At 40.0% G+C, this 27,328-nt stretch overlaps 1 protein-coding gene across 1 annotated transcript in view; it reads right to left on the bottom strand.

Annotated features, from left to right (window-relative positions):
* EYS (eyes shut homolog) overlaps positions 1 to 27,328 on the bottom strand; it is an 822,863-nt gene that overhangs the window by 43,496 nt on the left and 752,039 nt on the right. The window contains exon 42 of the mRNA XM_065682611.1: positions 5,144 to 5,316. Within this exon, the coding sequence (XP_065538683.1) occupies positions 5,144 to 5,316 (173 nt within the window). The remainder of the gene's footprint in view (positions 1 to 5,143; positions 5,317 to 27,328) is intronic.

Here is a 27,328-nt window from a genome sequence, read left to right as displayed (position 1 = left end):
AGTTTAGGAGTCAAAGTGTTCATTTCCATTCCTGGCGAATGAACCATTTCTGCTTCACTCACATTTAGAAGGCCATCACAACTCTGCAATACAATTATATCCTGATCTTTCCTCTTTAAAATTTTCCTTGCACTCAGATAATTCAAACATACTGGCCTTATGTATTACAGACCATACCAGTTTCCTGTACCAAACAGGGAATGCTTTCAGTCTGTACCTGGGGCTTAAAAAAATTGAAAAATGAAATAAAGAGATTGCAGAAATTGAACAATTCTTTCATTTTTCAATTCCTGAGGAACAACAACTGTGCCCTAAACTTTGCATATTTTGGTGAGATACAACAGCATAATTTTAATACTTTAATTTCATTGAAACTACTTGACTTTAAACAACAGTGATTTGGACACTTTTCTGTTCAAATCATCATAGTTAGAGTTCAACTTAATTTCAAAAGAATTGAAGTATGGTGATCTGGACATCTCTCTAACTGTCTGTGCTCAAGTTTTGTCTTTAGATCAAGCAAGCACCATGGATGTTCATTTCAGCCTTAGAGCTTATGAAATGACAAATTTCCCTGGATGACAGGCACTTTAGAGCTGATCTCATCCTCACTTCAGTAATGAGTTGTTGCTATATCTTCCTGTCCAACTTCAAAAGCAGAAATATCAAATATATAGGAATTATTTTAACAAGCATTTTACAGAAAAAAAAAAAAAAATTCATAGCACCGCTAGAGAATGCATATCCTGTATTCCTTTGGTCTGAAATGGTGCTATTTGTAAACACTTTCATTCAGCGGTGTGACCCTAAAGACTGGAGGAGACTTACAATCTGCAAGAAACACAGTGCAAGCAACTTGCTACTAAATTAAGTTTGTAAAAATTTTATCGGAGCAGGGCTTGAATATTGACTGCTTTCACACAAAACTACTAAAAAGCCAGAGATCATAACTGGACTCAATTTAAAAGATGTAGATCCCTCTCTGTAGAGCTTAAAAAGCCAAAGTAATCTTGGAGATTGAGTCAAGTTGCCTATGTAGACACAGCCTCCATTCAAAATTGTTGCATACTGATGATGTTAATTGCTAAATATTTCCTGGTTTTTATTTTAATAAATGACTAAATTCTTGTTTCAGGCAACTGCACCCCTTTGAGTTGAAAATCATAGGGGCATTTAACTCCTCAAATCAAGAGTGTTTGGTTATGTGATAAATGCTTGCCCTCACACACACAAAGCAGCACAGAGACAATGGCAGGTGGAGGAACTCAATTATGACTTTGCCCCAGCTACTCCCAGCCCTATCCCAGGAACCATCAGCCCACCGTAAGTCCACCCCCACAATCCCAGAGGAGCACAGAGTCCAAAGGAAGGTGGGAACCCAAATTAAGGATACAGAGGGACACCCTGTTTGGGCCCCTCCCAGAGGTGACTCAAGAGACCCTCAGCCCTAGTGTCCAGCTGTGACACTCACTATGGCAAATCAGCACTGGAGCACCTTTTAAACAGTGGAGTGTAACTGCCATGGAGTTGGGGACATATTATGCGATGCAGGTTAAGAGCATTTTGGAACAGCACAGGATTTATGGATGTCTAAGGGGGGAAACAAAGGACAGAAGAAGGACGGAATTAGGTGATTCAGGAGGAATGAGTGTGGGAAAATAGAGGGATACAGGAACAAAAGGGGCATGAAAACAGTTGTCTGGTCAGTATGTTTGTCTGGCTGTGTCCTTCCTCTGATCAGCACAGCCTGTCCTCTCTTCTAACTTATATTACCATCCCCAGGGGCTACTGACCCGTTCATTATGCCTTAGCTATGAAGATTCTTGACCATATAATGGTCAACTTGCAGTTATAATAACATGGTCATCTAGTGATAAAAGCAAGAAAAGATGTGTAGTGAGAGATAATGCACTTTATTATACATATTTGGAAAAATGGACATGACTTTAGGAAGCTTTTCTTGATGTCTGAAACAAGCATAGGGTAACTAAGATAAACTCAGAGCAATTGTTACGAGCCTGTTCAGACTGCTGTATGCTCCATCTGCTTCAGAAATAGAAGAAAAATCTTTGCTAGTCCCAGAAGCTTGTCTGGTTTTCTTATTTATACAGGTTTTGCCTCATTTGTCATATCTATGGTAGCCCTGCAGTTTTCTCACTTTTAGACTGTTGTGGATTCCCATAAAATGATGTATTTTTAACTTGTTGCGCCAAGCATTTTGGTTTTGTTTTTATTTTGTTTTTTATTTTTCCCCACATTTAATAGTGGCATATATTTGTTATCACTTTTTCTTATGTATTTGGAGAGATTGATGTAGTTAGAGTGTCTTCTAACTCTTAACAGATTGTAATTGGAGCTCTGATATGTGCAAGTTGTGTAGCAGCAGGTTATTTTGTGGCTCTGTTCGTATCTTTATTTAGCTTTACTTTGTCTTTTGTAAATATCTGTTGGTAGGAGCAGAATGCTGGCTTCAAATTTGCAGTTCTATTTGGTACATTTGCTATATTAATTTTATCAGATAATCACTGTAACTTCTTGCACATTTCTTGCTGATGAAGTCCAAGCAGTACTCAATAAGCATTTGGGAGAAACAAGCTTTCCTTCAGTGTTTTAGACATAAAGTAGTATGCACTTTGTTACTAATCTTAACAGCAGAGGCAACATTTTCATATATCTTAAACAGTAGATGATTAGTCGAAAATCTGTGCACCCAGACTTTGAATTTTATAGACCATTTGTTTCTAGCAAGTTTATTATCTGGGCCATACATTTTGTTATAGTAAACAATCAAATTTGTGTTCTGTTTCTAATGTAACTTATATTGCTCTACCATTGTAATTAGGCAATCTATCTTCAAAACACCTCACCAAATGCACGCCTTTGATGCTGCTAGGGCTATCCCTAAAGCTGCACCCAGACTTCATTGCATTGTGGCTGTTTCTTCCCTGTTTGTTCAGTTTTAACATATGTGATAAAAAGGTTTTTTTCTGCATCTCATTTAAAGTTTCAATGTAAAGTACAGCTTAACAAGACTTCTGTCTGTGATCAGTTAATTTCTATTCTGAACTCTTAGGAGACAGGTGAATAGAATAAATACTTGTATTTCAATATTTTTTTGTGTTGTGGGCTTATTGATCCTAGATTTATACTCTGTGCTATAAAACTGAGTGTTCTTCCCCATTTTGTTTGCTTACAGTGATGATCCAGAAAGTTTTCCATTTCCATAAAAAAAAATTCTTTCTGTGTTTTCAAAGCCTTCAGCTCTCTAGTCTAATCAAACTAATGATTTTTGTGTACTTTCTCTCAATTTAGGCTCTGTCAATTTTTACTCACTCTCAATTTAGAGACAGCTAACTACAAAGAGTTGCAAATAGCCTCATTGAACTACTACAAGGAAAAAGTGTTAGATGATACTCAGTGTTGACAGATGTAAATTGAGGTAGATTACACAAACAGTCTTAGCCTTACATAGAGAATTGTGGACTCTGAACTTGCCATCAGTATTAAAAAAAAAACGGTGTTAGGAGATTTAATAAGCAGTTTCATGAAAAACACCAGTGTACTCATAAAAGGAAATAGGCTGGAAGAAATGTTTCAGGAAAGGACATAGAGTAAAACAGAAAAATGTCTAACAGAGCTATATATTATCACACTTTCAGTACTGCAGTCTGCTCTGGATCCTCATTTTAAAGAAGGTGCAGTGGCACTGAGAAACAAGAAAGAAAGGAAGCATGGATGATTAAAGATACAGCATGGCTGGTGTCCCCAAAATGAATGAATCTACTTGAACTATTCAGAAATATTTTTTTGGAGATTATAATAAGGATATATATAAAATCAGGAGGGGCATAGAGAAGGTGAACAGGGAAACATTGATGAAACAGGGAAGAACTCTGAAACATCTGTTCTCACACAGAAGCTTGAGGCATTAATGTCATTAGTAATTGGAGCAGTTAAGCAAACAAATGGAAGTACTTCTGCACAAGTTATATGCTTAAGCTCTGGAGCTTTTGCCACAGGATGTTGTGTATCAAATTTATATGGACCAATTAGAAAAGTACATGGAACAAAATAAATCTATCAAAGCCTATACTAGGTACCAACCCCAGCACAAGAAGCCCCAGTGTCTTGTGATGCCACAAGTTAAGAAAGATTACCAAGGAAGTATCATACATGTTTCATACACTTGCCTACGCATTCACTACTGGCTATCAATTACCCGGGTTAGGTGAAAACATGGATAAACCAAACATTCCTCTGCTGAAAATTTTGGAAATTAAAATTTTAAATAAGAGTTACAGATGTATGTGATATGAAGAAAAAGACAATGTAGATTTTGATCCAATCTGAACATTGTTTAATACTTATTTTGAAAAGCAATTCATATACACAGCTAAATCAGCTCAGAACTAATGATTATTTTCTATACGCAGGTTTTTCAATCATTACTTCTTATTACATTGTTAAGGGAAAAGAGAACCTTGGATGCTCACACACAGGAATTTCTGACCTAGAACAATCATTACAATCAATGACTGAAGAGCAAAAGCCATTCATTTGATAATATTAGTCAAAATGACCTATTTACTTAGCTTTATTAATTTCCCATCATCCTGTCTCCTGTTTCATACTGACACACTTAGTAAATTTTAATTTGTTCCTCTTTTTGACCTGAGAAATTAATCAAATTTCAGCACCTGCTGATATTTTTGCAATCCAGAAAGTATTATTTATACACTCCTTTAATGTACAAAATGTACAAAGTAATGCTTCCCTAAGTAGAGAAAAATTCAAACTGCAGGAGAAAATAATTTCTCCAAAGCAGCTCTCAGTCAAATCTCTCAGCTTCTTTCGAGGTAAATTACTTAAATATCAGATGCTATCTGTTTTTTCCTAGCTTGTCTACTCTTAAATTCTTTGACCCTCTGTATTCCTTTCTTTGGTCAGCACTTTTATGAAACAACAGGCAGCGAGGGTGCTCAGCGGAGACATTTTTTTGCACGTGATTGGATTTTGGGCTTTGTTTGTAGGTGGGAAGCTGGTCACTTTCAGTGTTTTGCCTTCAAACCATTTGGCTTGTTTATTGTACATTTTCTATGAATGATAGAAACTATCACCTGTGCATAAAGAAAATGGTTCTTACCATCACTGCAGAGGATGCCAGATCTTCCGTATGGACAAAGGCAAACAGCATCTCGCCTGGACTTTGGAAAACATGTAGCACCGTTTCCACATGGATTTTCTTCACAAGTCGCAAACTGGCAGAGTTTTCCAGAGTAGAGTTTAGGGCATTCACAAAACCAATTTTCTGCATCACTGACAAATTTAAATGAAAAACAAAAAAAAAAATCTGAATAAGTATCAAAATGCCTTAAAAAAACCAGGATGGGTTTTATACTCACAGAAAATCAGTGACATTTGACTTACAGTTGAAATACATTTTTTTTTTTGTTTGGTTGTTTTTTTTGATTGTGTACTTGGCATTAGAGATACCAAAATGCTTTATGGCATATGGGTGACTTGACTTGAGGGATTCTTGCAGGTTTAATTTTATATTTTGATTTATCTTTCCTTTCCTGGTAAGATATATGGCTTTTAGCATGTATTACTTGTTATTCGTGCTGCTGCTTTCATAACACAGTTGAAATAAGTATTACAGAAAAACAGCTCTCCTATTATGGCTGAAAAAAAGGAAAAAAAGTGAAAACAGAAATTATAAAGCTACTAGCTTACTTTGCAAATGGAAACATCATTTGTACATTCAGCTATTACATATAGCCTGTGACAACACAGTAGGATGTAAAGAACTGAGATAAGAATACTTACAGTAGTGATTACATTGAAATTGAACCAGAATAAACAGGTAATATCTCTGCTTTCATATATTTTGTGTTCTCAGTCATAGACAGAATAGTAGAATAGGTAAGGGAAAGAATAAGTTGGAATCAGCCTTGAGAGGTGATAAAAACAAATGTTTAGAAACATGCATATTCTGTTTGTATGAATAACCTGGGGTTTAGTATACAAAGGTAGCAGAACAGCAGATATGGTAGGAAAACCAAAATAAGATAGGTAAAGCAGGAGTGTAAGACATTTCTACCTACCACTTCTGATAAATACAATTTCCTTAAAGGTCTTATTTGATTTTTCCCCTTGTTTTATGACTGAAATTAGATGACAGCTAGATAGGTCAGTTAATGCCATTACTACACATCCTCAGGACTGAACAGAAACATGTCTGTCTTATACTTGATAAGGTCGCATGTGCTTGTGGGTATGAATACAGAAGACATGATGTGAACTGTATCAAACCACAGTCTTTGTGTTTGTCCAGATAATAGCATAATTATTAGGATGTTCAGTGATAAAATGCAAAATACATGTGATTTTTTAAAATCTTGATAATGCTTATAATATCCACACAATCAGGTTGGAGAAAGTAATCTCGGGCTGAGAGAACCCCTGCATTTTTTAAAACAGGGAAATAAGTGAGTCTTGTGACAGCTTTTGTGCATAGCAATTGATGAGTGCATTTCTAAACTGACCACCTGCAGTTCTGGGGAGAGAGGATCTCAGCTGGAGAGTCTACCAGAACGAATCTCATGAATAATGTCTCCAGACACCTTTGCAAAAGAAAATTACTACCAGCTGCAATAAATTTCTGTGTGTAGCCTATTCTATTTATAGATCTGCTGCAGACACCAGCAGAGGAATGTAAATGAGATCCTGGATTGCTTTTGTTTGTGCAGCATCAAGAAGACTGCTTTCTACGGTTTTAATATCAGCATTACACAGTTCAGCTAATTAAAAAAGAAACAACCGAATTCTTCCTGCAAATCTACAATTGATGGCGATGATCACCAAATCATCAAATGTGTTTCTGTTTGTTTATAGAAGACAGATCATCCTTGCTGACTGCCAAAATGCATAGACTTTAGTTTTCATCTTTAGAAAAACAATTTTCATGCAGTCTTCTATTGAGCCATGTATGTCACCATTGGCCATTTCTTTTTATGGCCTTACTTTTGCTATTGTAGAGAACATTAAAAATAACAGCTCTTGTAACAAATTGTGAGGAGTTTATTGTTATAAAAATAAAGTTTTAACTATTCACTATTCATGCCGTAACACCCTAATAACAAAGAGTGATTCCAATGAGGCAAAGACAACAATTTTTAAAAAGTTCTACAAAATAATACAAAACTTGTAAGTATAACAGCTAGCCATACAGAAAAAGTATCACAGCATACGAAGTCTCAACTGACTTACATATTCTCTCTCAAAGCATTTTGTCACTGTACTTATAAAGAAAAGGACAAGTTTCCCCATATTCTGCTGAATTAATCTCAGCTGCAAGAAACACATAAATGCTCGAATAACCACGGGCTTCTCTCTTCCTGAGCAGATTTCACTTTTCATCATCCTGCTATCCTTTATAAATGCAAGAAGCAAATGAAAGGGGACAGCAAATCAGAACAGTAATATCTTTTGTCTACATTGTACCTGTGAATGCTCTAAGAAAAAGTTATTGAGTAATTACACACATGAGCTGAAAAAAGTGAATAATGCATTAAAAAACAAGAAAAATATCGTAATTTTGAGGCTTCAAAATTAGAAACAGATTTGGAATGTTTTTCTGAAATGTTTTATATATCTACACTTGCATTTATGTTCAGATGCAGAGAGATCTGAAAGAGATCTGAAGAAAACCTCCCTGTTGTCACCAGTTGAAATGCCTTCATTCATATTGCAGAGTGGTCTTGAGTGCGTGAACTCAGTTTCTTTCAGATGAACCTGCACCAGAAGATTTTCTTACACCTCAGGTACTGCAGCTGCTAGTGGGCATTCAGCCCATAGGGCCAGACCCTGTCCAATGTGAGCTAAAGCTCCCTGAAACATTAATAATGGGGATGCTGGGTCCTTAGCACTAATTGATATGCCCTGTAAATCTATTCCTATCGAACTACATTATCTGGTAATGTGGATACATATTTATATGCCACCAAAAGAAAATCAGGTAGCCATGGTGTAGGTTATATACCAAAAAAGACTCCAGATTTTAAATGGAAATATTGAAGAACTCCAAAAGTAGACAGAGAAAAAGCCTTAACCATCCAGAATCATATGAAGGAAGAATGATACAAATAGCATGAGAAAACAGGAGAAGAGACAGAAATAGTGAAGAAAAGACGAGAACAATACTCCTAGAGCGCCATTACCTCATGTCACCAGACATGATATATAAAGAAAAAGGTGCAGGGAAGATGAACTGTCCTCTGAACAACTCTGAAAAGGTGAGAGACACACTTCTTTTCATTACCATTACCCATATTAAAATATTCCTTTGATCTTCAGTCTAGACATTAGCTTGGAAAGAAAATAATCAAGGAGACTTTGCACAGTACAACATGATACTGGTAATTCCATCAAATCCTTCTCCTTGAATCAGTATGACATAAGTGACCTGATTTAGTGAAATCAAAGTGTTGTGTAAGATTGACAGCTTTGGGATGCCAACACAGGTTTTGATTAATTCCTGTTTTTAAATACTGCATAATAAGGGGAGACTGGATTGTAACACATTAATAATACAGTCACGGCTGTATTTAATCACAGTTTTTTGCTTTTAAACTAATTCTGTTTTTAAAAGAAAAGATTATAATGACTCTGTGCAACGTGCCATAGGCATAATTTGCACTCTGGTGATATAGTGCTGCAGTTTTCCAAAGCAGGCTATAATTTTCTGTATGCTTGTGCTTTTTCCATCTCTGAAGTGGGAGCACTATATTCTGCCTTTCCCAGGAAAAGCACTGTACATGCCATTGTTATAGTCACATATAAGAGGGCTTCCCTGAAAGGCAGCCCTCTTCACACCCTTTAATCATGACAGTACTAATCTGAGAATGTAAGAAACTATGTGCTGGTGTGGGTTCAATATTTAACTACACAAGTTCTTCTAGTGCTGTCGCTATATTGTATGGGACAGTTATGGAAGTTGGAGGAAAGAGCTTCCCAAGATTCTTCAGTTAATAAATAGCAGGTATAATTCAGTTAATTTAACAATTGTTACTATTATTTATTACTAGTGCCATTTTGTTTTAAATAACTAGAAACTGAAAGGAGCATCACAATTTATCACTTTAAACTTTAAGTTGAATTACGCTTCATGCAAAGATTCATTTAACCTCCTTATAGAAAAATAACAGGATAGTGTAAAGGGGATTAGGATCTTCCTTTGAAAGCTTTGTGTAATAGCCAAATCCACAGAAACTCATTGCAGCCAGAAGGATAACCTTATCTCAGCAATAATCTTAAAAATATTAAAGGACAATATATAAAGGAAGCATTTCTTCCTTGTGCACAGCAGGTGTTTTTCTACTATATAATACATCTGCCAATCTTTCCTTGTATTATACAGTGCCCGAAAATCATTTCAGCTTTCCTGCTGCTTTAGTACTTTCAACCAGGTTTCCTCAATTACAGTATCTTCTCTAGATCTGAGTGCTTTTGTTAGCTTTACTGTTTTGAATCCTTTCTTTTTTTTCCCAATCAGGAATTATTATTCTGAAAGCTCTAGTTATTCACTTTATATTATTTTTTTTTTTAACTGAAAGGACTTATGTATTGGGTTTGTGTGGCCAGGTTTTGGTAAGGGGGAGAGAGGGGTGGGGTGACTACAGGGGTGGCTTCTGTGAAAAGCCGCTAGAAGCTTCCCCAGTGTCTGACAGAGCTGATGCCAGCGGGCTACAAGATGGGCCCACTGCCAGTCAGGACTAAGCCCAGCAGAGATGATGGTGGTGCCTCTGGGATAACATGTTTTAGAAGGGGAGAAAGTTACTGTGCAGGAGAAACTGTAGACAGAGAGAGGAGTGAGAGTATGTGTCAGAAACACCTCTGCAGACACCAAGGTCAGTGCAGAAGGAGGGCAGGAGGTGCTCCAGGTGCCAAAGCAGAGATTCCCCTGCAGCCTGTAGTGCAGCCCACGGTGAGGCAACATGGATGTCGACGGTGGAGCAGATCTCCACCTGCAGCCCATGGAGGACCCCCCCACCAGAGTAGGGAGATGCCTGAAGGAGGCTGTGATCCTGTGGGAAGCCTGCGCTGGATCAGGTTCCTGGCAGAACCTGTGGCCCCATGGAGAGAGGAGCCCATGCTGGATCAGGTTTGCTGCAGGACTCATGACCCCACCGGGGCCCCACAGTGTAACAGTCTTTGAAGAACCGCAGCCCATGGGAAAGACTCGCATTAGAGAAGTTTGTGAACTCCCATGGGAGCGACGCTACATGGGAGCAGAGGAAGGAGCAGCAGAGACAATGTGTGATGAACTGACTTCATGCCACATTCCCTGTCCCCCCGAGATGTTGGAGGGGAGGAGGTTCAGAAAATCAGGAATGAAGTTGAACCAGGAAGAAGGGAGGGGTGGGGGAAGGTGTTTCTAAGAGTTAGTTTTTTAGTTTCTCATTACCCTACTCTGATTTGACTGGTAATAAATTAATTTCCCCAAGTCTGTTTTGCCCATGACGGTAACTGGTAAGTGATCTATCCTTGTCCTTATCTCAACCCATGGTCCTTTCATTGTATTTTCACTCCCTTGTCTAGCTGAGGAGGGGAGTGATAGAGTGGGTTTCGTGAGCACCTGGTGTCCAGCCAGGGTCAGCCCACCACAGCTTTCTGAATTGATTCTCTTTATTCAAACTACCACTGACAGGCTCTTTTTAAACCACTAAATCACTTACGAACTATATCAGTTTTGAAAACTCCTGGGGAAAATATTTCCAGATTGGTTGAGTGCACTCATAGAAAAATGTTTTTTGCTTTAAATTTTCTTAGAGGCAGGCTTAGAGTTATACTGGTTCTACCATGGTCTAAATAGGTTCTCCCATTTAAAAGATATTTTCAAATTCTTTGACCCAGATTAAAAGTATTGGAGTGGGAAGGTTCAAATTCCACTTCAAAAAGAAGAACAGGAGAGACAAAAATTTTCCAATATGTCACTTGCATGTTGTCGACATGAAAGAAATAGACCATTGTGTACAAAACAGTTCTGCTCAAACAGAAAATTATTTTTTAGGACCTTGAAAGATGTAATTATTTTCAGGAATTTAGGATTCTATGATTGTTTTATTCAGGAATGTACACATTCAAATATCTAACACAGTGCTATCTATCTATCTTTTCAGGATCAAGAATCATCTCCTGGAGTCTTTTGTAAACCCTGTTTAACCTCTATTATCCACCCAGATGGTGAATACACAGGTGATTCCCCATCACAATGGATACACATCCATTAAAAAGTATGATGCTTAAAAAGTCCTGTCCTCTCATGTGGCAATTATGACCATTCCTGTCACACAAGAGGATACACAACTGTGGGGTATCAAACACTTCTGGACACATAACACTTAATGGTGCATGGTTAAAGATCCCTCAGGAAAAAGTACAGCAAGCAGTGGCTGGTTAGAACAATTTACGTGGGCAGAAATCCATTCCCTGGACACATCTAGGCACAGAAATAACAGTCAGGCTGGGTCCACCTCAAGGGCTGCAATTAACACTGACACTACTCCTTTCCCCGATATTCTCAATCTTTCCAGTTAATCTACATTTTCTCTTTCCTTGTGTTGTATGGGACAAATAGAAAATAGTATCTTCTGCTAAAACATATTTATAAAAAAGAAATTTAAAAGATTGAAAAGTTGAAAGGCTATGATTTTAATAATAAAAAAATAGCACTATATGAAATGTGGTTGGGGAAATACATGAACATTTTAAACAGTGTAAAATAGAAGCCAGATCTCTATCTGTCACTGAAGTCACATGCTGCCTAACTTCAGTTTGTCCTTTGAAAATCTCTCATAATTCCTTATAACAGAAAGTTTCCAGTTGCTCCCAGCAGTCCCTAGAGCTCTGAACAGTCTTTTCTCCAATGTATCTGCTATTTGAAGTGGGACTTATAAGCACCATATTCAAAGTAGTGACACTGAACATGGGCGTGCAGCATACTTCTTGTTGCACTGTTCTCATTAAACATGCATTGTATACTGTTACTCATTTCTGTTCGAATATTAAAACTATCTTTTAGCACAAAACCATTCATTATTCAGTATGAGATCAATTTATAGGTTGCAGAACTATGTAACTTAGTAATTTCCAAGATTTCAAAGTCTTGTCATAGTGAACTGCAGTTTGCTACACTGATCATGAGGAGCTTGCACTCAAGTGGTCAGAGAAGCCAGGTAGTCTGGCTTATTTGCAGCAAAAAGTAAATGACTATCTTGAAAAAGTAAATTACATGAGAATTTATGTTAGAGCAAACCCATTGCATCACAACATCGTTAGCAGTACTGTCTTTTGCTTCCAGACTTCCTTCAAAGGAACAAGTCAGTTGCTCTTCCTTGACATCACAATGCCGATCCATTTCCTTATATTTATGTAGAAGAATACCACGAAGTTACTCTGTCAGTCTGGCTCTACAGGCTATCTTATCGTGAAAGCTTCAGGGGAATGGAAATAAGCTGCTCTTTTAAGGAAGACACTTGAATTTACAAACATGTCACTAAAATAACCCAAATTCAGACTGGAAATACATATGTGATCATTTACATTTAAGCATATCAGTGTTTAAAGTAGTATCTATGAGATAATGGCTTTAACAAATCTTTAACTGATACAAAATATAGCAGATTATAAACATTTATTAATAATTTTTCAACTGTACTATTTAAAATATAAAATCAATGATTATATGATGAGCAAATTATTTTAAAATCTCACTTTCCATTTGTATTTACACCACCATTTATTTTTAAAGGTGTCAAGGAGATGAATAACTGAACTGTTTTAAAATATGTTACTATTAATAATCTTTTAATTTTTTAAACAGCAATAAAATTCATATCACAGTGGTATTTGTGAGAAGGGCACCTCTGGCAGAGGTTTTTACTAATACGACTGAAATGGAATGTCTTCATCGGGATTGAATCTGCTTTATAATTGTAAAGAAAGCCGAGTAAGAGCAGTCTGTGTGGCAGATGCTGATTTCAGTCTCCAAGATTTTACTAAGCACAACTTTTTTTTCTGGCAGAAATTTCTGTAACTCGGATGGCTACCCTTAAATATATTTTCTGTGTGATATAATTCTGTCTTTTAGTATAATTTAAAACAGTGTTTATTTTAAGGTATCATTTATGTGTTTTCTGTGTTCCAGCAATTAGATTTATGCTTGTCTAGAAACTGCAGTACTGGAAGAATGGAGTGATTCATTGCTAGGGTGTTTCTACGGCAAGCTTTTCCACTACTGTAAATGTTCAACTCCACAGGCGGCAGCTGTGGCAGCATCACTTGTGCAGACAGAATACCATGCAGCTTCTGATGGTTTAAGGAAGGCTATTTTTTTTATTGCTAAAAGCAGTCCTATACAGCATGATACTTATATATGGTAATAATTACAGTTTCTATTAAAGACTAACTCATGCACAGTGAGAGTCTCTGTAATAAATGCTAAAAATAGGAAAATAAAGATATTATAGATTGACTTAGTAAACAAAGAACATTTGAAGCTGTACAAGTTGCAAGCAGAAGACGTAAAAAGTGGCTGACATGACTTTAAAAGGTCTATAATACATAAACTGTAAGATTTTGTTATCTTTGTCCATTTTGTCTAGCTCCAAAGTAGAGGAGTTTTGTTCCAAACAGACAAACTAATCTAGTTTACACAGAACTCCATAAATCTCAAATTTTAGGTAAGACAATAAAAAACATAGCTTTTGTGGAGCCACTTTAGCACTCTATTTGTTATTTATCAAATATCTTTTTGTATACATGGCTAAGCTGTGCTGCTGACATGATACAGTGAGATGCAAGGAGCACTAGAACTAGAACTATGAATTCATCTAAGAGCCAACAGCATAACTCATAGAGAAGCATGAACTGTATATTAATCACTCCTTCCTCATACATCACCACCTGCCAGGGGATGGCCGGTAATGTGCCCTCTCATTTTTAAACAGCTGCCTGAAATAGTATTATGTCCTGTTTGATGAAGGTTAAGTATCCTGGAGGAAAGGCATTGTCCTCTTACTAGCCAACCTATTAAAGCCTCATCCCCCATTCATCACCATTTCAATGAATACATTGCTGTGTAGTCACTGTGCTCCCCTGCCTGTCAGGGAACACAACCTCTGGAGAGCACAACCCTCAGCATGTTCCTACCACCTGTCATACTGCGACAGCAGAATTTTTCCGAATGCATGCGAGAGACCCAGTAAGAAAGCCTCAAAATGCACTTTATTGCAGACAATCTGATGACGGAGAAAAAAATTCCTTCACGCTCTCCCAGAAGAAATTAGAGCAGTGCTCACAGCGGCTCACAGGATTCGCAGCTGTACTCTGACCTGTGAATGAAAACTAGTGATCTCCCTGCAAAGGAGTTGTGGCTGATGGGGCAGTATCATGCACTCTTTCTTTTCTGAAACATGAAAAAGAGCTGGTGATCTAGCCGAGTTATTTTTGACATGTCTTATTAACTCATGGGAGAATCTCATAATCCTTTCTTCCTCCAGGCAGACAAAGCTATACTCCCTTTTAGTTTATGTGACATGCATTCTTGAAACGGAAACTCTGTTTTTAAGACCTGTCCTGTGGCCAAGACACATTGACACCAAGCTATGCCTCCTCACCTGAAATAGTACAGGGTAGCAGAGGCACATGCCATTTTTATCTTTTGCTACTCTGGTGATGTTTCAAAAATTAACAGTTTTGAAATGGTGTGATGGCAAAGAGAGAAGATGTGTGAAGTGGAAAGCCTAGTTATTACAGTCCATCACATTCAGCACTAAGATAAAAGATCTTTTATTCCCCAAAATTGCAGAATGGTTGATGTTGGAAGGGACCACTAAGGGTCATCTAGTCTAACCTCCCTGCTCAAGCAGGACCATCTAGAGCACATTGCTCAGGATTGTTTCCAGAAGGCTCTTGAGTATCTCCAGGGACACCGCAACTCTGGGCAACCTTTTCCAATGCTCACTCTCCAGTAAGGAAGTTCTTCCCCACATTTAGGTGGAACTTCCTGTGTATCAGTTTATGCCTGTTGCTTTTTGTCCTATCACCTGACACCACTGAGAAAAGTCTGGCTCCATCCTCTTGACACTCTTCCTTCAGATACTTGTATCCATTGATCTGATCCCCTGTCAACTGTCTCTTCTCTAGGCTGAACAGGCCCAGCTCCCTCAGCCTTTCCACATATGAAGAAAGCATTTGATGCTCCAGACCCTTAATTGCTCTTGTAGCCCTTTGTTGGACTTCTCTAGGAGCTCCATGTCTCTCTTGTACTGGGAAGCCAGGAACGGAACACAGTGCTGCAGGTGAGGCCTCACCAGGGCTGAGTAGAGAGGGAGTATTACCACACTCCACCTGCTGGTGGTGGTCTTCCTAATCCACCTCAGGGTACCACTGGCCACAAGGGCATAATGCTGGCTCATGGTCAACTTATCGTCCACCAGGATCCCCAGGTCCTTCCCTGCAGAGCTACTTTCCAGCAGGTCAGCCCCAGCCTGTGCAGGTGCATGGGGTTATTTGTCCCCTGTGCAGGACCCTGCATTTGCCCTTTTTGAACTTCAGGATGCTCCTCCATGCCCATCTCTCCAGCCTGTCTAGATCCTTCTGAATGACAGCACAACATTCCTGGGTATCAGCCATTCCTCCCAGTTTTTTATCATAAGCAAACTTCTGACAAAAAAGTTTTCAATTAAAAATGCTTATATTTTTAAAGCTAACTTTTCTATTATTATCCTATTATTACCACCATGACATTTCTAATACTGCAAACATTTTACACTGATGAGATGGTCTGCCTTGTGACAGACATTAGAAAAAACATCAGTTTAATTTTTTTTTTTTAGTTGAATTTTATGCAGGGCTTGAAACACATTGGGTTTTTGACAGGAACTAGCTTTGCCAGTGAATAGTTAGGTGCCCCACGCATTCAATTTAGGTCAAAGTTTGTACTTCATCTATTCTTTGTCTCCCATGGCCACCAAAGAAGCCAATTACTGCTGAATGCACAGAGTGAGGACATTACAGAATCACAGAATCCCAAGGGTTGGAAGGGACCTAAAAAGATCATCTAGTCCAACCCCCCTGCAAGAGCAGGGTAACCTACAGTACATCACACAGGAACTTGTCCAGGCGGGCCTTGAATATCTCCAGTGTAGGAGACTCCACAACCCCCCTGGGCAACCTGTTCCAGTGCTCTGTCACTCTTACAGTAAAGAAGTTCTTCCTGATGTTAACGTGGAACTTCCTATGTTCCAGTTTACACCCATTGCCCCTTGTCCTATCACTGGATATCACTGAAAAAAGCCTAGCTCCATCATCCTGACACCTACCCTTCACATATTTGTAAACATTGATGAGGTCACCCCTCAGTCTCCTCTTTTGCAAGCTAAAGAGACCCAGCTCCCTCAGCCTCTCCTCATAAGGGAGATGTTCCACTCCCTTAATCATCTTTGTGGCTCTGCGCTGGACTCCTTCAAGCAATTCCCTGTCCTTCTTGAACAGAGGGGGCCAGAACTGGACACAATATTCCAGATGCGGCCTCACCAAAGCTGAGTAGAGGGGGAGGAGAACCTCTCTTGACCTACTAACCACACCCTTTCTAATGCACCCTAAGATGCCATTTGCCTTCTTGGCCACAAGAGCACATTGCTGGCTCATGGTCATCCTCCTATCCACCAGGACCCCCAGGTCCCTTTCCCCTTCACTACTTTCCAGCAGGTCAACCCCCAACCTGTACTGGTACATGGGGTTGTTCTTCCCCAGATGCAAGACTCTACACTTGCCCTTGTTAAATTTCATCAAGTTTCTCCCCGCCCAACTCTCCAGCCTGTCCAGGTCTCGCTGAATGACAGCACAGTCCTCTGGTGTGTCAGCCACTCCTCCCAGTTTTGTGTCATCAGCAAACTTGCTGAGGGTGCACTCAGTTCCCTCATCCAGGTCATTGATGAAAATATTAAACAGCACCGGTCCCAGCACCGACCCCTGAGGAACTCCACTAGTCACAGACCTCCAGCTAGATTCTGCGCCATTGACCACAACTCTCTGCCTTCTTCCTTTCAACCAGTTCTCGATCCACCTCACTACTTGATCGTCAAGCCCACACTTCCTTAGCTTATCTATGAGGATGCTGTGGGAGACAGTATCAAATGCCTTACTGAAATCAAGAAAAACTACATCTACCGCTCTACCATCATCCCTCCACCTAGTCACTTCCTCATAGAAGGCTATAAGGTTGGTCATACATGACTTCCCCCTCATAAAACCATGTTGGCTGTTCTTAATGACCCCCTCATCCTTGATATGCCTAGTGATGGAGTCAAGAATAAGTTGTTCCATCATCTTTCCAGGGATGGAGGTAAGGCTGACCGGTCTATAATTACCCGGGTCCTCCTTCTTGCCCTTCTTATAGATTGGTGTGACCTTTGCCATCCGCCAATCCTCAGGCACCTCGCCCATTTCCCACGACTTACCAAAGATGATGGAAAGTGGCCTAGCAATGACCTCCGCCAGCTCCCTCAGCACCCGTGGGTGCATTCCATCCGGACCCATCGATTTACAGATGTCCAGTTTGCATAGCTGATCCCTAACCCAATCCTCATCTACCAAAGCAAACTCCTCCTTTGTCCTGACTCCTTCTGGGGCTATAGAAATCCGGGGCCCTCGGGGAGAGTCTGCAGGAGTAAAGACAGAGGCAAAGAAGGCATTCAGCACCTCTGCCTTCTTTATATCCTCTGTCTCCAGGGTACCCACTTCGTTCAGCAGTGGGCCTATATTGCCTCTTGTGTTAGTTTTATTTGCTATGTATTTGAAGAAGCCCTTTCTATTGTCTTTAACCCGACTAGCAAGATTGAGTTCCAAGGAGGCCTTAGCTGTCCTAATTGCCTCCCTACATCCTCTAACAACTGTCCTATATTCCTCCCAAGCGGCCAGCCCCTCCTTCCATAATCCATAGATTCTCCTTTTCCACTTGAGTTTGCCCAGCAGCTCCTTGTTTAACCACGCCGGTCTCCTAGATCCCTTACTTGACTTCCTACTCATTGGGACGCTCCGATCCTGAGCTTGGAAGAAGCGGTCCTTGAATGCTAACCAACTATCTTGAGCCCCTTTACCGCCTAGTACACTTTCCCATGAGACTTCCCTTAGCAGTTGACTGAAGAGGCCAAAGTTGGCCCTTCGGAAATCCAGAACTGTGGCTTTGCTAGGTATTCTATTCCTCCCACACAGGATCCTAAACTCCACTATCTCATGGTCACTGCAGCCAAGGCTGCCATTGACCGTCACCACTTCGACCAAACCCTCCTTGTTGGCGAGTACTAAATCTAGCAGCGCTGCTCCCCTAGTTGGTACGTCCACCATTTGCATTAAGAAATTATCATCAATGCACTCGAGGAACCTCCTAGACTGTGAATGACTGGCTGTGTGAGTCTTCCAGCAAATATCGGGGTAATTAAAGTCCCCCACGACGACTAAGGCATGTAGTCGCGAGGCTACTTCCAGTTGCCTGTAGAAAGCCTCATCAACTCCTTCGTCCTGATCAGGAGGTCTGTAATAGACCCCCACAACTGTATCACCCGTGCCAGTCAGCCCCTTGATTCGTACCCACAGACATTCCACTTGCTCCTCATCCGACCCCGGACAGAACTCAATACATTCTAGTTGCTCTCTCACGTAAAGAGCAACTCCACCACCTCGCTTTGCTGACCTATCTTTCCTAAAAAGGACATAGCCATCCATGACCACATTCCAGTCATGTGAACTGTCCCACCATGTCTCTGTAATCGCCACCAGATCATAACCTTTAGCCCGCACACAGACTTCTAACTCCTCCTGTTTATTCCCCATGCTGCGTGCATTGGTGTACAGGCATTTCAGGGAGCCAGTCCTAGTACCCTTTTTCCCCTGCGGGACAGGGTCTAAAGAGCTATCCTTTCCCACAAGTGAAACAAGAGATTGATAGTCCTCCTTAGCCCGCCATCCTTCAATCCCTAGCATGTTCCTCTTGGGCTTGTCCCCAACAGGCCCAGTTAAATCCCCTCCCCCCTTCATAACTAGTTTAAAGCCCTGTCAATAAGCCCTGCTAACTCCTGCCCCAAAACCCTTTTTTTTCTCTGGGACTGGTGTATCCCGCCTGTCACCAGCAAACCAGGTGTCCCATACAGCAGCCCGTGACTGAAAAACCCAAACCCCTGCCTTTGGCACCAGTCACGTAGCCATACATTAACCTGCAGAGTCTTCTTATATATCCCTTCACCCTCGCTTGCAACAGGTATGGAGGCAAACACCACTTGCGCTCCAGACCCTTTAACCAGCCGTCCCAGGGCCCTGTAGTCTCTCTTCATTGCCCTTACGTTCCTCGTAATAATTTCGTCACTGCCAACCTGGAAAACCAGCAGTGGGTAGTAGTCAGACGGCTGCACCAGTTCAGAGAGTTTCTTTTTAACATCTCTAATCCGAGCCCCAGGCAGGCAGCAGACCTCCCTTTGGGGTGGATCTGGTCGACAAATGGGCCCTTCTGTTCCCCTCAGAAGGGAGTCACCCACCACAATTACTCTTCTTTTCTTCTTGGTTGGGGAAGTTCTGAGGTATGTGGGTGAGTGACTAGCCCTGGGTGACTCACTAGATAGATTTGCCTCACCATCTCCATTCACCTGGCCCTGAATTTCCAAGACCTCGTACCTGTTACTCAAGGGCAACTGGGAGGGAGGAAGGGATTGCGAGGGTTTTCGCTTACCTCTCTGAGGAGGAACCTCCCTCCATCCATCCTTGTCCATTAAGCTCTCTCCTTCTGTCTGATGGTAGGAGGGAAGGGGATCCATAGCTTGTTGAACCACTTCCCTCTGCCCTTGCCTTAGGGTGTGATTCCACCAATCTATTTCACTTTCACACTCTCTAACGGCTCTCAACCTTTCTACCTCCTCCCTCAGTTCAGCCACCTGCCTGAGCAGGTCATTTATTTGCTCACAGCGAACACAAGCAGTGTCACTGGCTCCCTCCAATACAAGTGCCAGGCTCAGGCATTCGCTGCAGCCAGAGACCTGCACAGCTGCATGTCTGCAGGAAGGCTCAGTCTGGATACCCACATTAGTACTCACTACAGCTTTCGATCGTGTTATAACCATGATCTATCTGGTCAATCAATCCGTCTACGTCCCTCAGCACTCCTTCCCCCTCCTGTACTCCAGGCGAGTCCTCTCGATGAGGCGGTTGGAACGCTTCCCTGCCCGCTCGCCTGCCCGCGCGAACTGCCGCGCAAACTGCCTCGACCCTCTGCCTCGACGCTCTCTGTTTGCCGGCTCTGTTCGCCGCGCTCCTGGTCGCCGCGCTCCCTGGGAAGGTTTTTTAGCCACTCCCAGCTGGTGCCACTCCTCCTGGCTCCACCCCCTGTGAGTCAGCCCCTCGCGGGAGCTGAGCTTCCGAGTCCTGGGCAAGTCCTGTTGAGGACTTGAGGCTCCCTCCTCAGTGGCTCTTGTCGCTCTGAGGTGAGGCTCCTGGACGCTGATCTCTCCCCTCTCCGCTCCGGTGTTGCAGGCGTCCTCTCTCAAGCTACTCACCTCAGCAACTGAGGCAGGTTGATGTGGACATTATTTATGATTTTATACATTGACCTATTACTGAAATGTAGTCTACTGGATACTTCATTACTGTTGCAACAGATCAGACAATCAAGCTTTCAACACTGTGGCAGCTAGCTGTACTGGGTCTGGCTGGGAAAGAGTTAATTTTCTTCACAGCGTCCTGTATAGTGATGTGTTTTGGATTTGTGATGGAAGCGATGTTATGGATCAATGTTTTAGCTATTGCTGAACAGTGCTTGCGCAGCATCCAGGTTTTATCTGTTTCTCACTCTGAGTAGGCTGGCAGTGGGCAGGATGTTAGAAACACAGTCAGGACAGCTGGCCTGAACTGGCCAAAGAGAAATCCCATACCATATGAGACAGTGCTCAGCAAAGAAAAATGAAAGGTTGTCTTTCCAAAGTATCTGTTGCTTGGATACTGGCTGGGCATTGGTCTGTTGAGGGTAAATGATCGCTTTTGCATAATTTGGATTTTTTCTTCATTTTCCTTCACTTAGTAAACTGTCTTTATCTCAACTCACCAGTTGTCCTGCTTTTGCCCTTCCAATTGCCCCACATTTTGCTGGAGGAGAGTGAGTGAGCAACTGGCAGGGGCTTATCTGTTGGCCAGGGTCAATCCATCCCACTGAGCAACTGACAAATTCCAAACTGGCAGGAACTGCAATACAGTCACTCTGGAGGAGTTTGCATTTCATGTGCTATTCAAGGACAAATGATGTGGCCCAAGGACTCTAAAATATGGAATTTGCAAGGGACATCAACTTGCAATTCTTCCACATTTTGATAACAGCTAACATTTGTCAGAGTGAGTTCACTAGCAGGTCAGGATTTGTGACAACCAGGCTGCCACACATTTAATCAAGAAATAGCAGAAATCCTGCGTATCCTTAAAGGCTTTAATTCTTCATTTTTGACTTTGTTCCTGCTGGCCCACAGACCACAGCAGACTCCTTGCCTGGGTTCTGAGATGGCAAATACAAAAAATCCACCTCCCTGGAGTCAGTACAAATCCCAGTCACATGCCCACAGAGCTATGAATAAGTCCTTGGAGCTGACACTAAGTGGGGCTGAGCAGCACACATATGCAGAGACAATTTGATCTGGCCCACTGCAGAAAAAAAGGACTGCAGGGTCAGCGGGCTGCAGGCTATCAAGGGAATCAACTTAGATGGTTAACATGCATCATTCTTAAGCCATTTAGCAACTCTTACCTTAGATTAACATTGGTGATTTTCTCAGAATTAACTGTGAGCATTCTTGTACAAAGAAATACTGGAGGGTGAGACCCAAGAGGATGGACCAAAGCACACCAGGGACTTGATTGTTTGGGGCATTTTGTGATACTTGTAGATACTGTCTTTGAGAAGGAGGCACTGTTTCTTCACATGCTATTTGTAAGAGTACTTCAGAGAATTCAGAGCTAGAAAACAGCTTACACTGTTGGCAAAAGATGGTCAGGCATAGTTCTGGACATTGCTGATCTGCATCGTTTGTCTAGAGTCTGGGATCAACAGCATCCAAAAGCAATTCAGTATTGTCCCAGGATTTTTAAGAGGACAAACTAGCAAATTACAGTCACTTTTAGGGAGAAATATACAGGAATGCTATACCTGGTATAATTATGTAACAAGACAGGCATGTGAGAACAGTTACTCAGGTCAGACCAATGTGCGTTTTTACCATTATTCTATCTCTGACAACAGACAAAGCTGTAATCTCACAAAAGAAGATAGCTATAAATCATGACCTGCAACAACGAATGTCTTGAATCAGACATGATTCACAGTCCCTAATAGATAGTTTTTATCCATGAACCTCTCTGATTCCTTTCTAAACCCATGCCAACTTTGAACCTCTACGTTGTGTGGTGCAGTTCCACTAAGCATGTATCCCTGCTCTGTTTGAATTTCTTTATTTTTTTTTTTTTATGTAATGTACACAAGTTCTATTAGAAGATGAACAATTATTGTCTATTTGCTTTTCTCATGTCTCTCCTGATGTGGACATCTTTCATAACACTCTTAAAACTTTTTTCTTTTCTGCACTTGGAAATGTCAAGCTTATCTGCTGAAAGAATGGATTCCATTTCTTCGATCGCCCTTCTCACCTTTTTCCCTTTCATACCACCACTATCCTTTTGGAGATGAGAGAATAAAATGACAAAATAATGCAGGGTAATGGAGCCATATTAATTCATATCTGTGCTTTCATGATGCTTCCACCCTCCCTTCCTAAGGATTTACTCTTTGCTTTCTTAATTGCTCCTGAACACAGAGTTGGTGTATTTCATAGATTATTCAGAATGCGCTGCAGAGAATAATAGAACCTAGAAACTTTCAAAACCTTTCCTGAGAGGTAGTTTCTGATTCAGAGCCAATCCTTCCATTTGAAAAGTTAAGATCTTCCCCTCTTTTAATGTGTTTTGCTTCTCAGTATGTATCGACTTTCTTTATATTGAATTGCTATCCACATTTATTTTTCACTCAGTCACTCAGTATTATAACTCTCATACAATTCTTCACAGTTGGCTTGGATAGCTACAGATCAGCCTTTAGAGGTAAAGGATAAGGTAATGAGAACAAAATGTTATAGTGGACCTTGAGCAGTCAAGAACCAACTTGCAGCTGAGAATACTGTAAGGATGGCTTACTTACCATGGGCTTTGGGAAAGACAGCGAAACCTCTGCATCTGCTCAACCAAATGCCCTAACTATTTACCCTAAGTGGAATAAATCTTTTTTTTTAATATTTCGAATTCTAGAATATGAGGGAGAACAGGTAAACAATACCAATGCACCAGATACATGCTTAATGCGTAGTTAAAAGATGTGTCTGATATACTGCAGTTACAACTTTCCCTTGTAATTTCAGGTCACCTTTTGTGTCTGTATTTCAGTTAATGTTTAAAAGTGATTCCACAATCATTAAAATGCATATCTAGTTAAAAATAACGAGTTAAAGAAAGTTAGGAAAAGGCCACTTTCTTTATAATAAAAACAATGAAAATGACATCTTGCTTATTATGTCACACCCTGTTGACATTAATCCATTAAAATGCCAATTTTAGAATATATGTTAAGATGCTCTGAAGTAAAATAATATTAAGTCTGTTTCTAAATGTGTTTCCATTCAAGGCAGATTAAGGCAATTTATCTCAAAAGGTTGTTGTGCAGAGACGATAAGATTACAAACACATGTGAAGAGCTATCAGCCATTTCTGGAATATAAAGGAAAGTGGTGCTAAGAAAACATGACATTCACCTGGAATTTTGTAAATTTATATTTTCATCTATCATGTCAATTTTTCTAGAAATCAGCTAATAGAGCTACTAAGGCAGGGGAAATTAATAAAATCTAAAGTAGACTTTCTGCTGTTTAGTCTCCCAGTGTCAGCAGCAATACATTTAGTTTGTGAATGTCTTGAGGCACAAGTGTCTCCTGCTCTGAGGACTGTGACATGTCTTATTTCTCAGGAAGAGTGAAGTTGCCATTGGAAATTACATTTAAATATAGTAAATCTCCAGAAAGCAAAGAATCAAAACCATCAAAATACAGATGGGTGCCCAATAGTCATCTGCATTTTGAATAAATGCTTCTCATGGTCCAAGGCTCATTACTGTTCAGTTTCTGAATAGTCCTGCTGCATTTATGCAGAAAATATGGTAGGACTGGAATGTGCTAAGAGCTGTGGTATGGGGAAAATCCTTGATTTTCCACAGATATTCAGGCCTTGGTCAAATCTTTTTGATGCTTTCACTGAAGACCATACTTAAGAGAGCAATAGCTTCACTACAGCATAGCACCTACAAAGCAGCCTGATAAGATCCTTCTGTTAGTGCAACCAACTTGAGTTAAAAAGGTCAATATACATGAGTTTTTGGTAATAAAGGAATTAAAGTTAGATGCAAGACTCAACTTTGAACTGGAATAATTTTTCATCTAAGGGAAAACAAGGCTTTTTTCTATGCTAAGGTTCTTGAGCTGCAAAACCACTATCATTTTAGTCTTCTGGATGTGTTATAGTGCTATAATGATCATAATGAAGCACTGGAAATATGACCCAGATAACTCCTTAAGGCATATTTAAAACAAATTCCATTACAACAACTAATGTTGTCTGCTCGTAGACTCATCTAACACCAGTGATTCAATAGAATGAATTAATATTTCTACTTCCATTTAGCAATATTTACCCCTTGGCCTTAATTTCAGTGTGCTAGTATACTGGCTGGAAAGAAACATTATCTTATTGTCTTACAAAATGGAAAGGTTTTCATTTGGAGAGGAAAGATGAAAATTGCTGAATGCAAAATTCCTATATTTTTCCGAATTCAGGAAATTACTATAATTATTTTTGTATTTTTATTTGAAGACATACTTATAAATACAAGGTTGCAGAGGCAAAATCAGTAATATCATGGCATTCCTAATGTTTTGTATAGTAAACTTACTGAAGATTCTTACATGCAAATGAATGTGTGACTTCCTTTGGATTATCCTGCTGAAAATGGCTGTAGTGCTAGCCAGACTACTCAAATATCACTGGTGTAATAAGGGCTTCAGGATATTTTCTACAAGCCTGCCTGAGCTCTTCAGCATGGGCCTTACCCTTTTCGTGGAAAACTTTTCTGCAAAACTATATTCCCTTCCCTGAAGATCGTACCCAAGCTATCTAGCTTTGATGAGTTTACTTGTGTTCCACCATCTCTAACTGTTGTTTTAGAAGCAATAGATTTTTTTTTCCTAAAAGAATAGGAACTTGAGTTATTATTAGCACTTTTTTTTTTTTAAATAAGCTTATATAGAACAATGTGTTTCTGCTTACAATCAGAAGAAACCCCAATAGTCTGAGACTTAGAACTCCAAGCCATTGCTGATATTTCAAACAGATCAGAAGGGGCAAAGTGACTATAACTAGTTTGCAAATATCACTATCATAAGCAGACATGTAAACTTATCAAAAACCCAAGCATATAAACCTAGGACTATACATGATGATATACTGGATGTAACACCACAGGAAAAGTTTCCCTTCTGCCCTTTTTGAAAAGCTGTCTGTCATTTAAAATAAAATAATAAATGCAGCTGTGTAAAAAAACCCCATAAATCCTGAACCCAGATAATAGCCAAACATCTATAAAAATAATATGCAAATAAAGACTGACACTCAGTAAGTGGAAGAAGATAGTTTACCCTCTGAACGAATACTGGATTTCATCTTTGAAAAGTTATAGTGTGGAAATTGAATGTAAAAATGCCACTGGAAGCAATCGGCTTAACAAGTCTCTTTTCAAACTTTGAAAACTGAAATTTAAATAGATTTGAAAGACTCTAAATCAAATAAAATCACTCCACTGGCTTCTATTTACTTTGCTCCAGGTTCTCTGGTAAGTAGATGAAGACTACTGGCACCATATACATTTAATTCCTTTTGAGAAAACTGTCAGCTGGTATGCATCACAACAGAAAAACAGCCTTGTAATAGCCTTTTAACAATGTTAAATATATTCTTTTGTGCTTTTATGCCTTTGTTTTCTTTCTCTCTTTTTCTGTACCTAACATTCTGCCACCCCCCCATCTGAAGTGATGTGTCAATGAAAGTGTCTTAACATTATATGTTAACAATCATTGAGGTAGTGTCTTGTGAAACCATTAAAGATTGGGTCCTATTATAACAGGTATTTAACACAGAGAAAGAGTCAGATCTGGCAGTGTAATGTTTAAAAGCTTTGGTAATGGATATGTTCCTGCAGTTACTCAAATACTATGGAGATGACAATGTTATAAACAGAAAGCCTAAAGATGTCAATAGATTGCTAGCTTCTACAGCTACTGTGCTCTTTTCTCTGTAGGCTGGAAGTGGTAAATGCTCCATCCCTGGCAGGGTTCAAGACCAGGCTGGACAGAGCCTTGGGTGACATGGTTTAGCGTGAGGTGTCCCTGCTCATGACAGGGGGACTGGAACTAGATGATCATAAGGTCCCTTCTAACCCTAACTGTTCTATGATTCTATGAAAGATGAGGGGGCTCATATCTCACTGCTGCCCCAGTCCTCAAATCTATCTGTAAGCAGAAGTGACAGACCTCCACACATTCCTTAATAAAGTACATACTGGTGAGCATTTTTGTTATGTATGCTAGGGGTTCTCCATGTCCCAAAAGCCTGAGAAAAAGATTTGCACCACTACACCACTGTTTATAAGATTATTTCATTGCACTTAAATGCATGAAAAGTTAAACAACAGTGTAGTAATTTCATTGTAGATACAATTGGGGAATGAACCATTTTAGCAAATTAAAGTCTGCCCAGCATGTTACAAGTATTTGTGCATTTGCAATTTGTTATCAGAGTGTAACTGGCTCCTTCTAGCTTTGGTATCCACAGCAGTAAGCTTAAGTACTACCAAGAGTTACAACTAAGAGCCTTCATCAGTCAGGTTTCAGGATTGCTTCATGACAGTTTGCAATGTTTATGATTCCAGCAAATATCTGTAATGTAAACTCTGTGGTCATCTGGATAAAATAATGCTCTTAAAATAATATGATAAATCAAAACTACTATATAGAATTTATTACATATATTATAATGTCCTTGGTTTAGCGTTATCTTAATGTACTCTGCTGCAATAAGGCTCTGTACATTTGCAGTAATATACTGCAATTTTATACAGTTACATAAAAGCCTTATTGAAATAATA

This window comes from Lathamus discolor, chromosome 5 (genome assembly GCF_037157495.1).
Source record: "Lathamus discolor isolate bLatDis1 chromosome 5, bLatDis1.hap1, whole genome shotgun sequence".
Lineage (NCBI taxonomy): Eukaryota > Metazoa > Chordata > Aves > Psittaciformes > Psittacidae > Lathamus > Lathamus discolor.
This window is presented reverse-complemented; position numbering and strand designations above follow the sequence as displayed.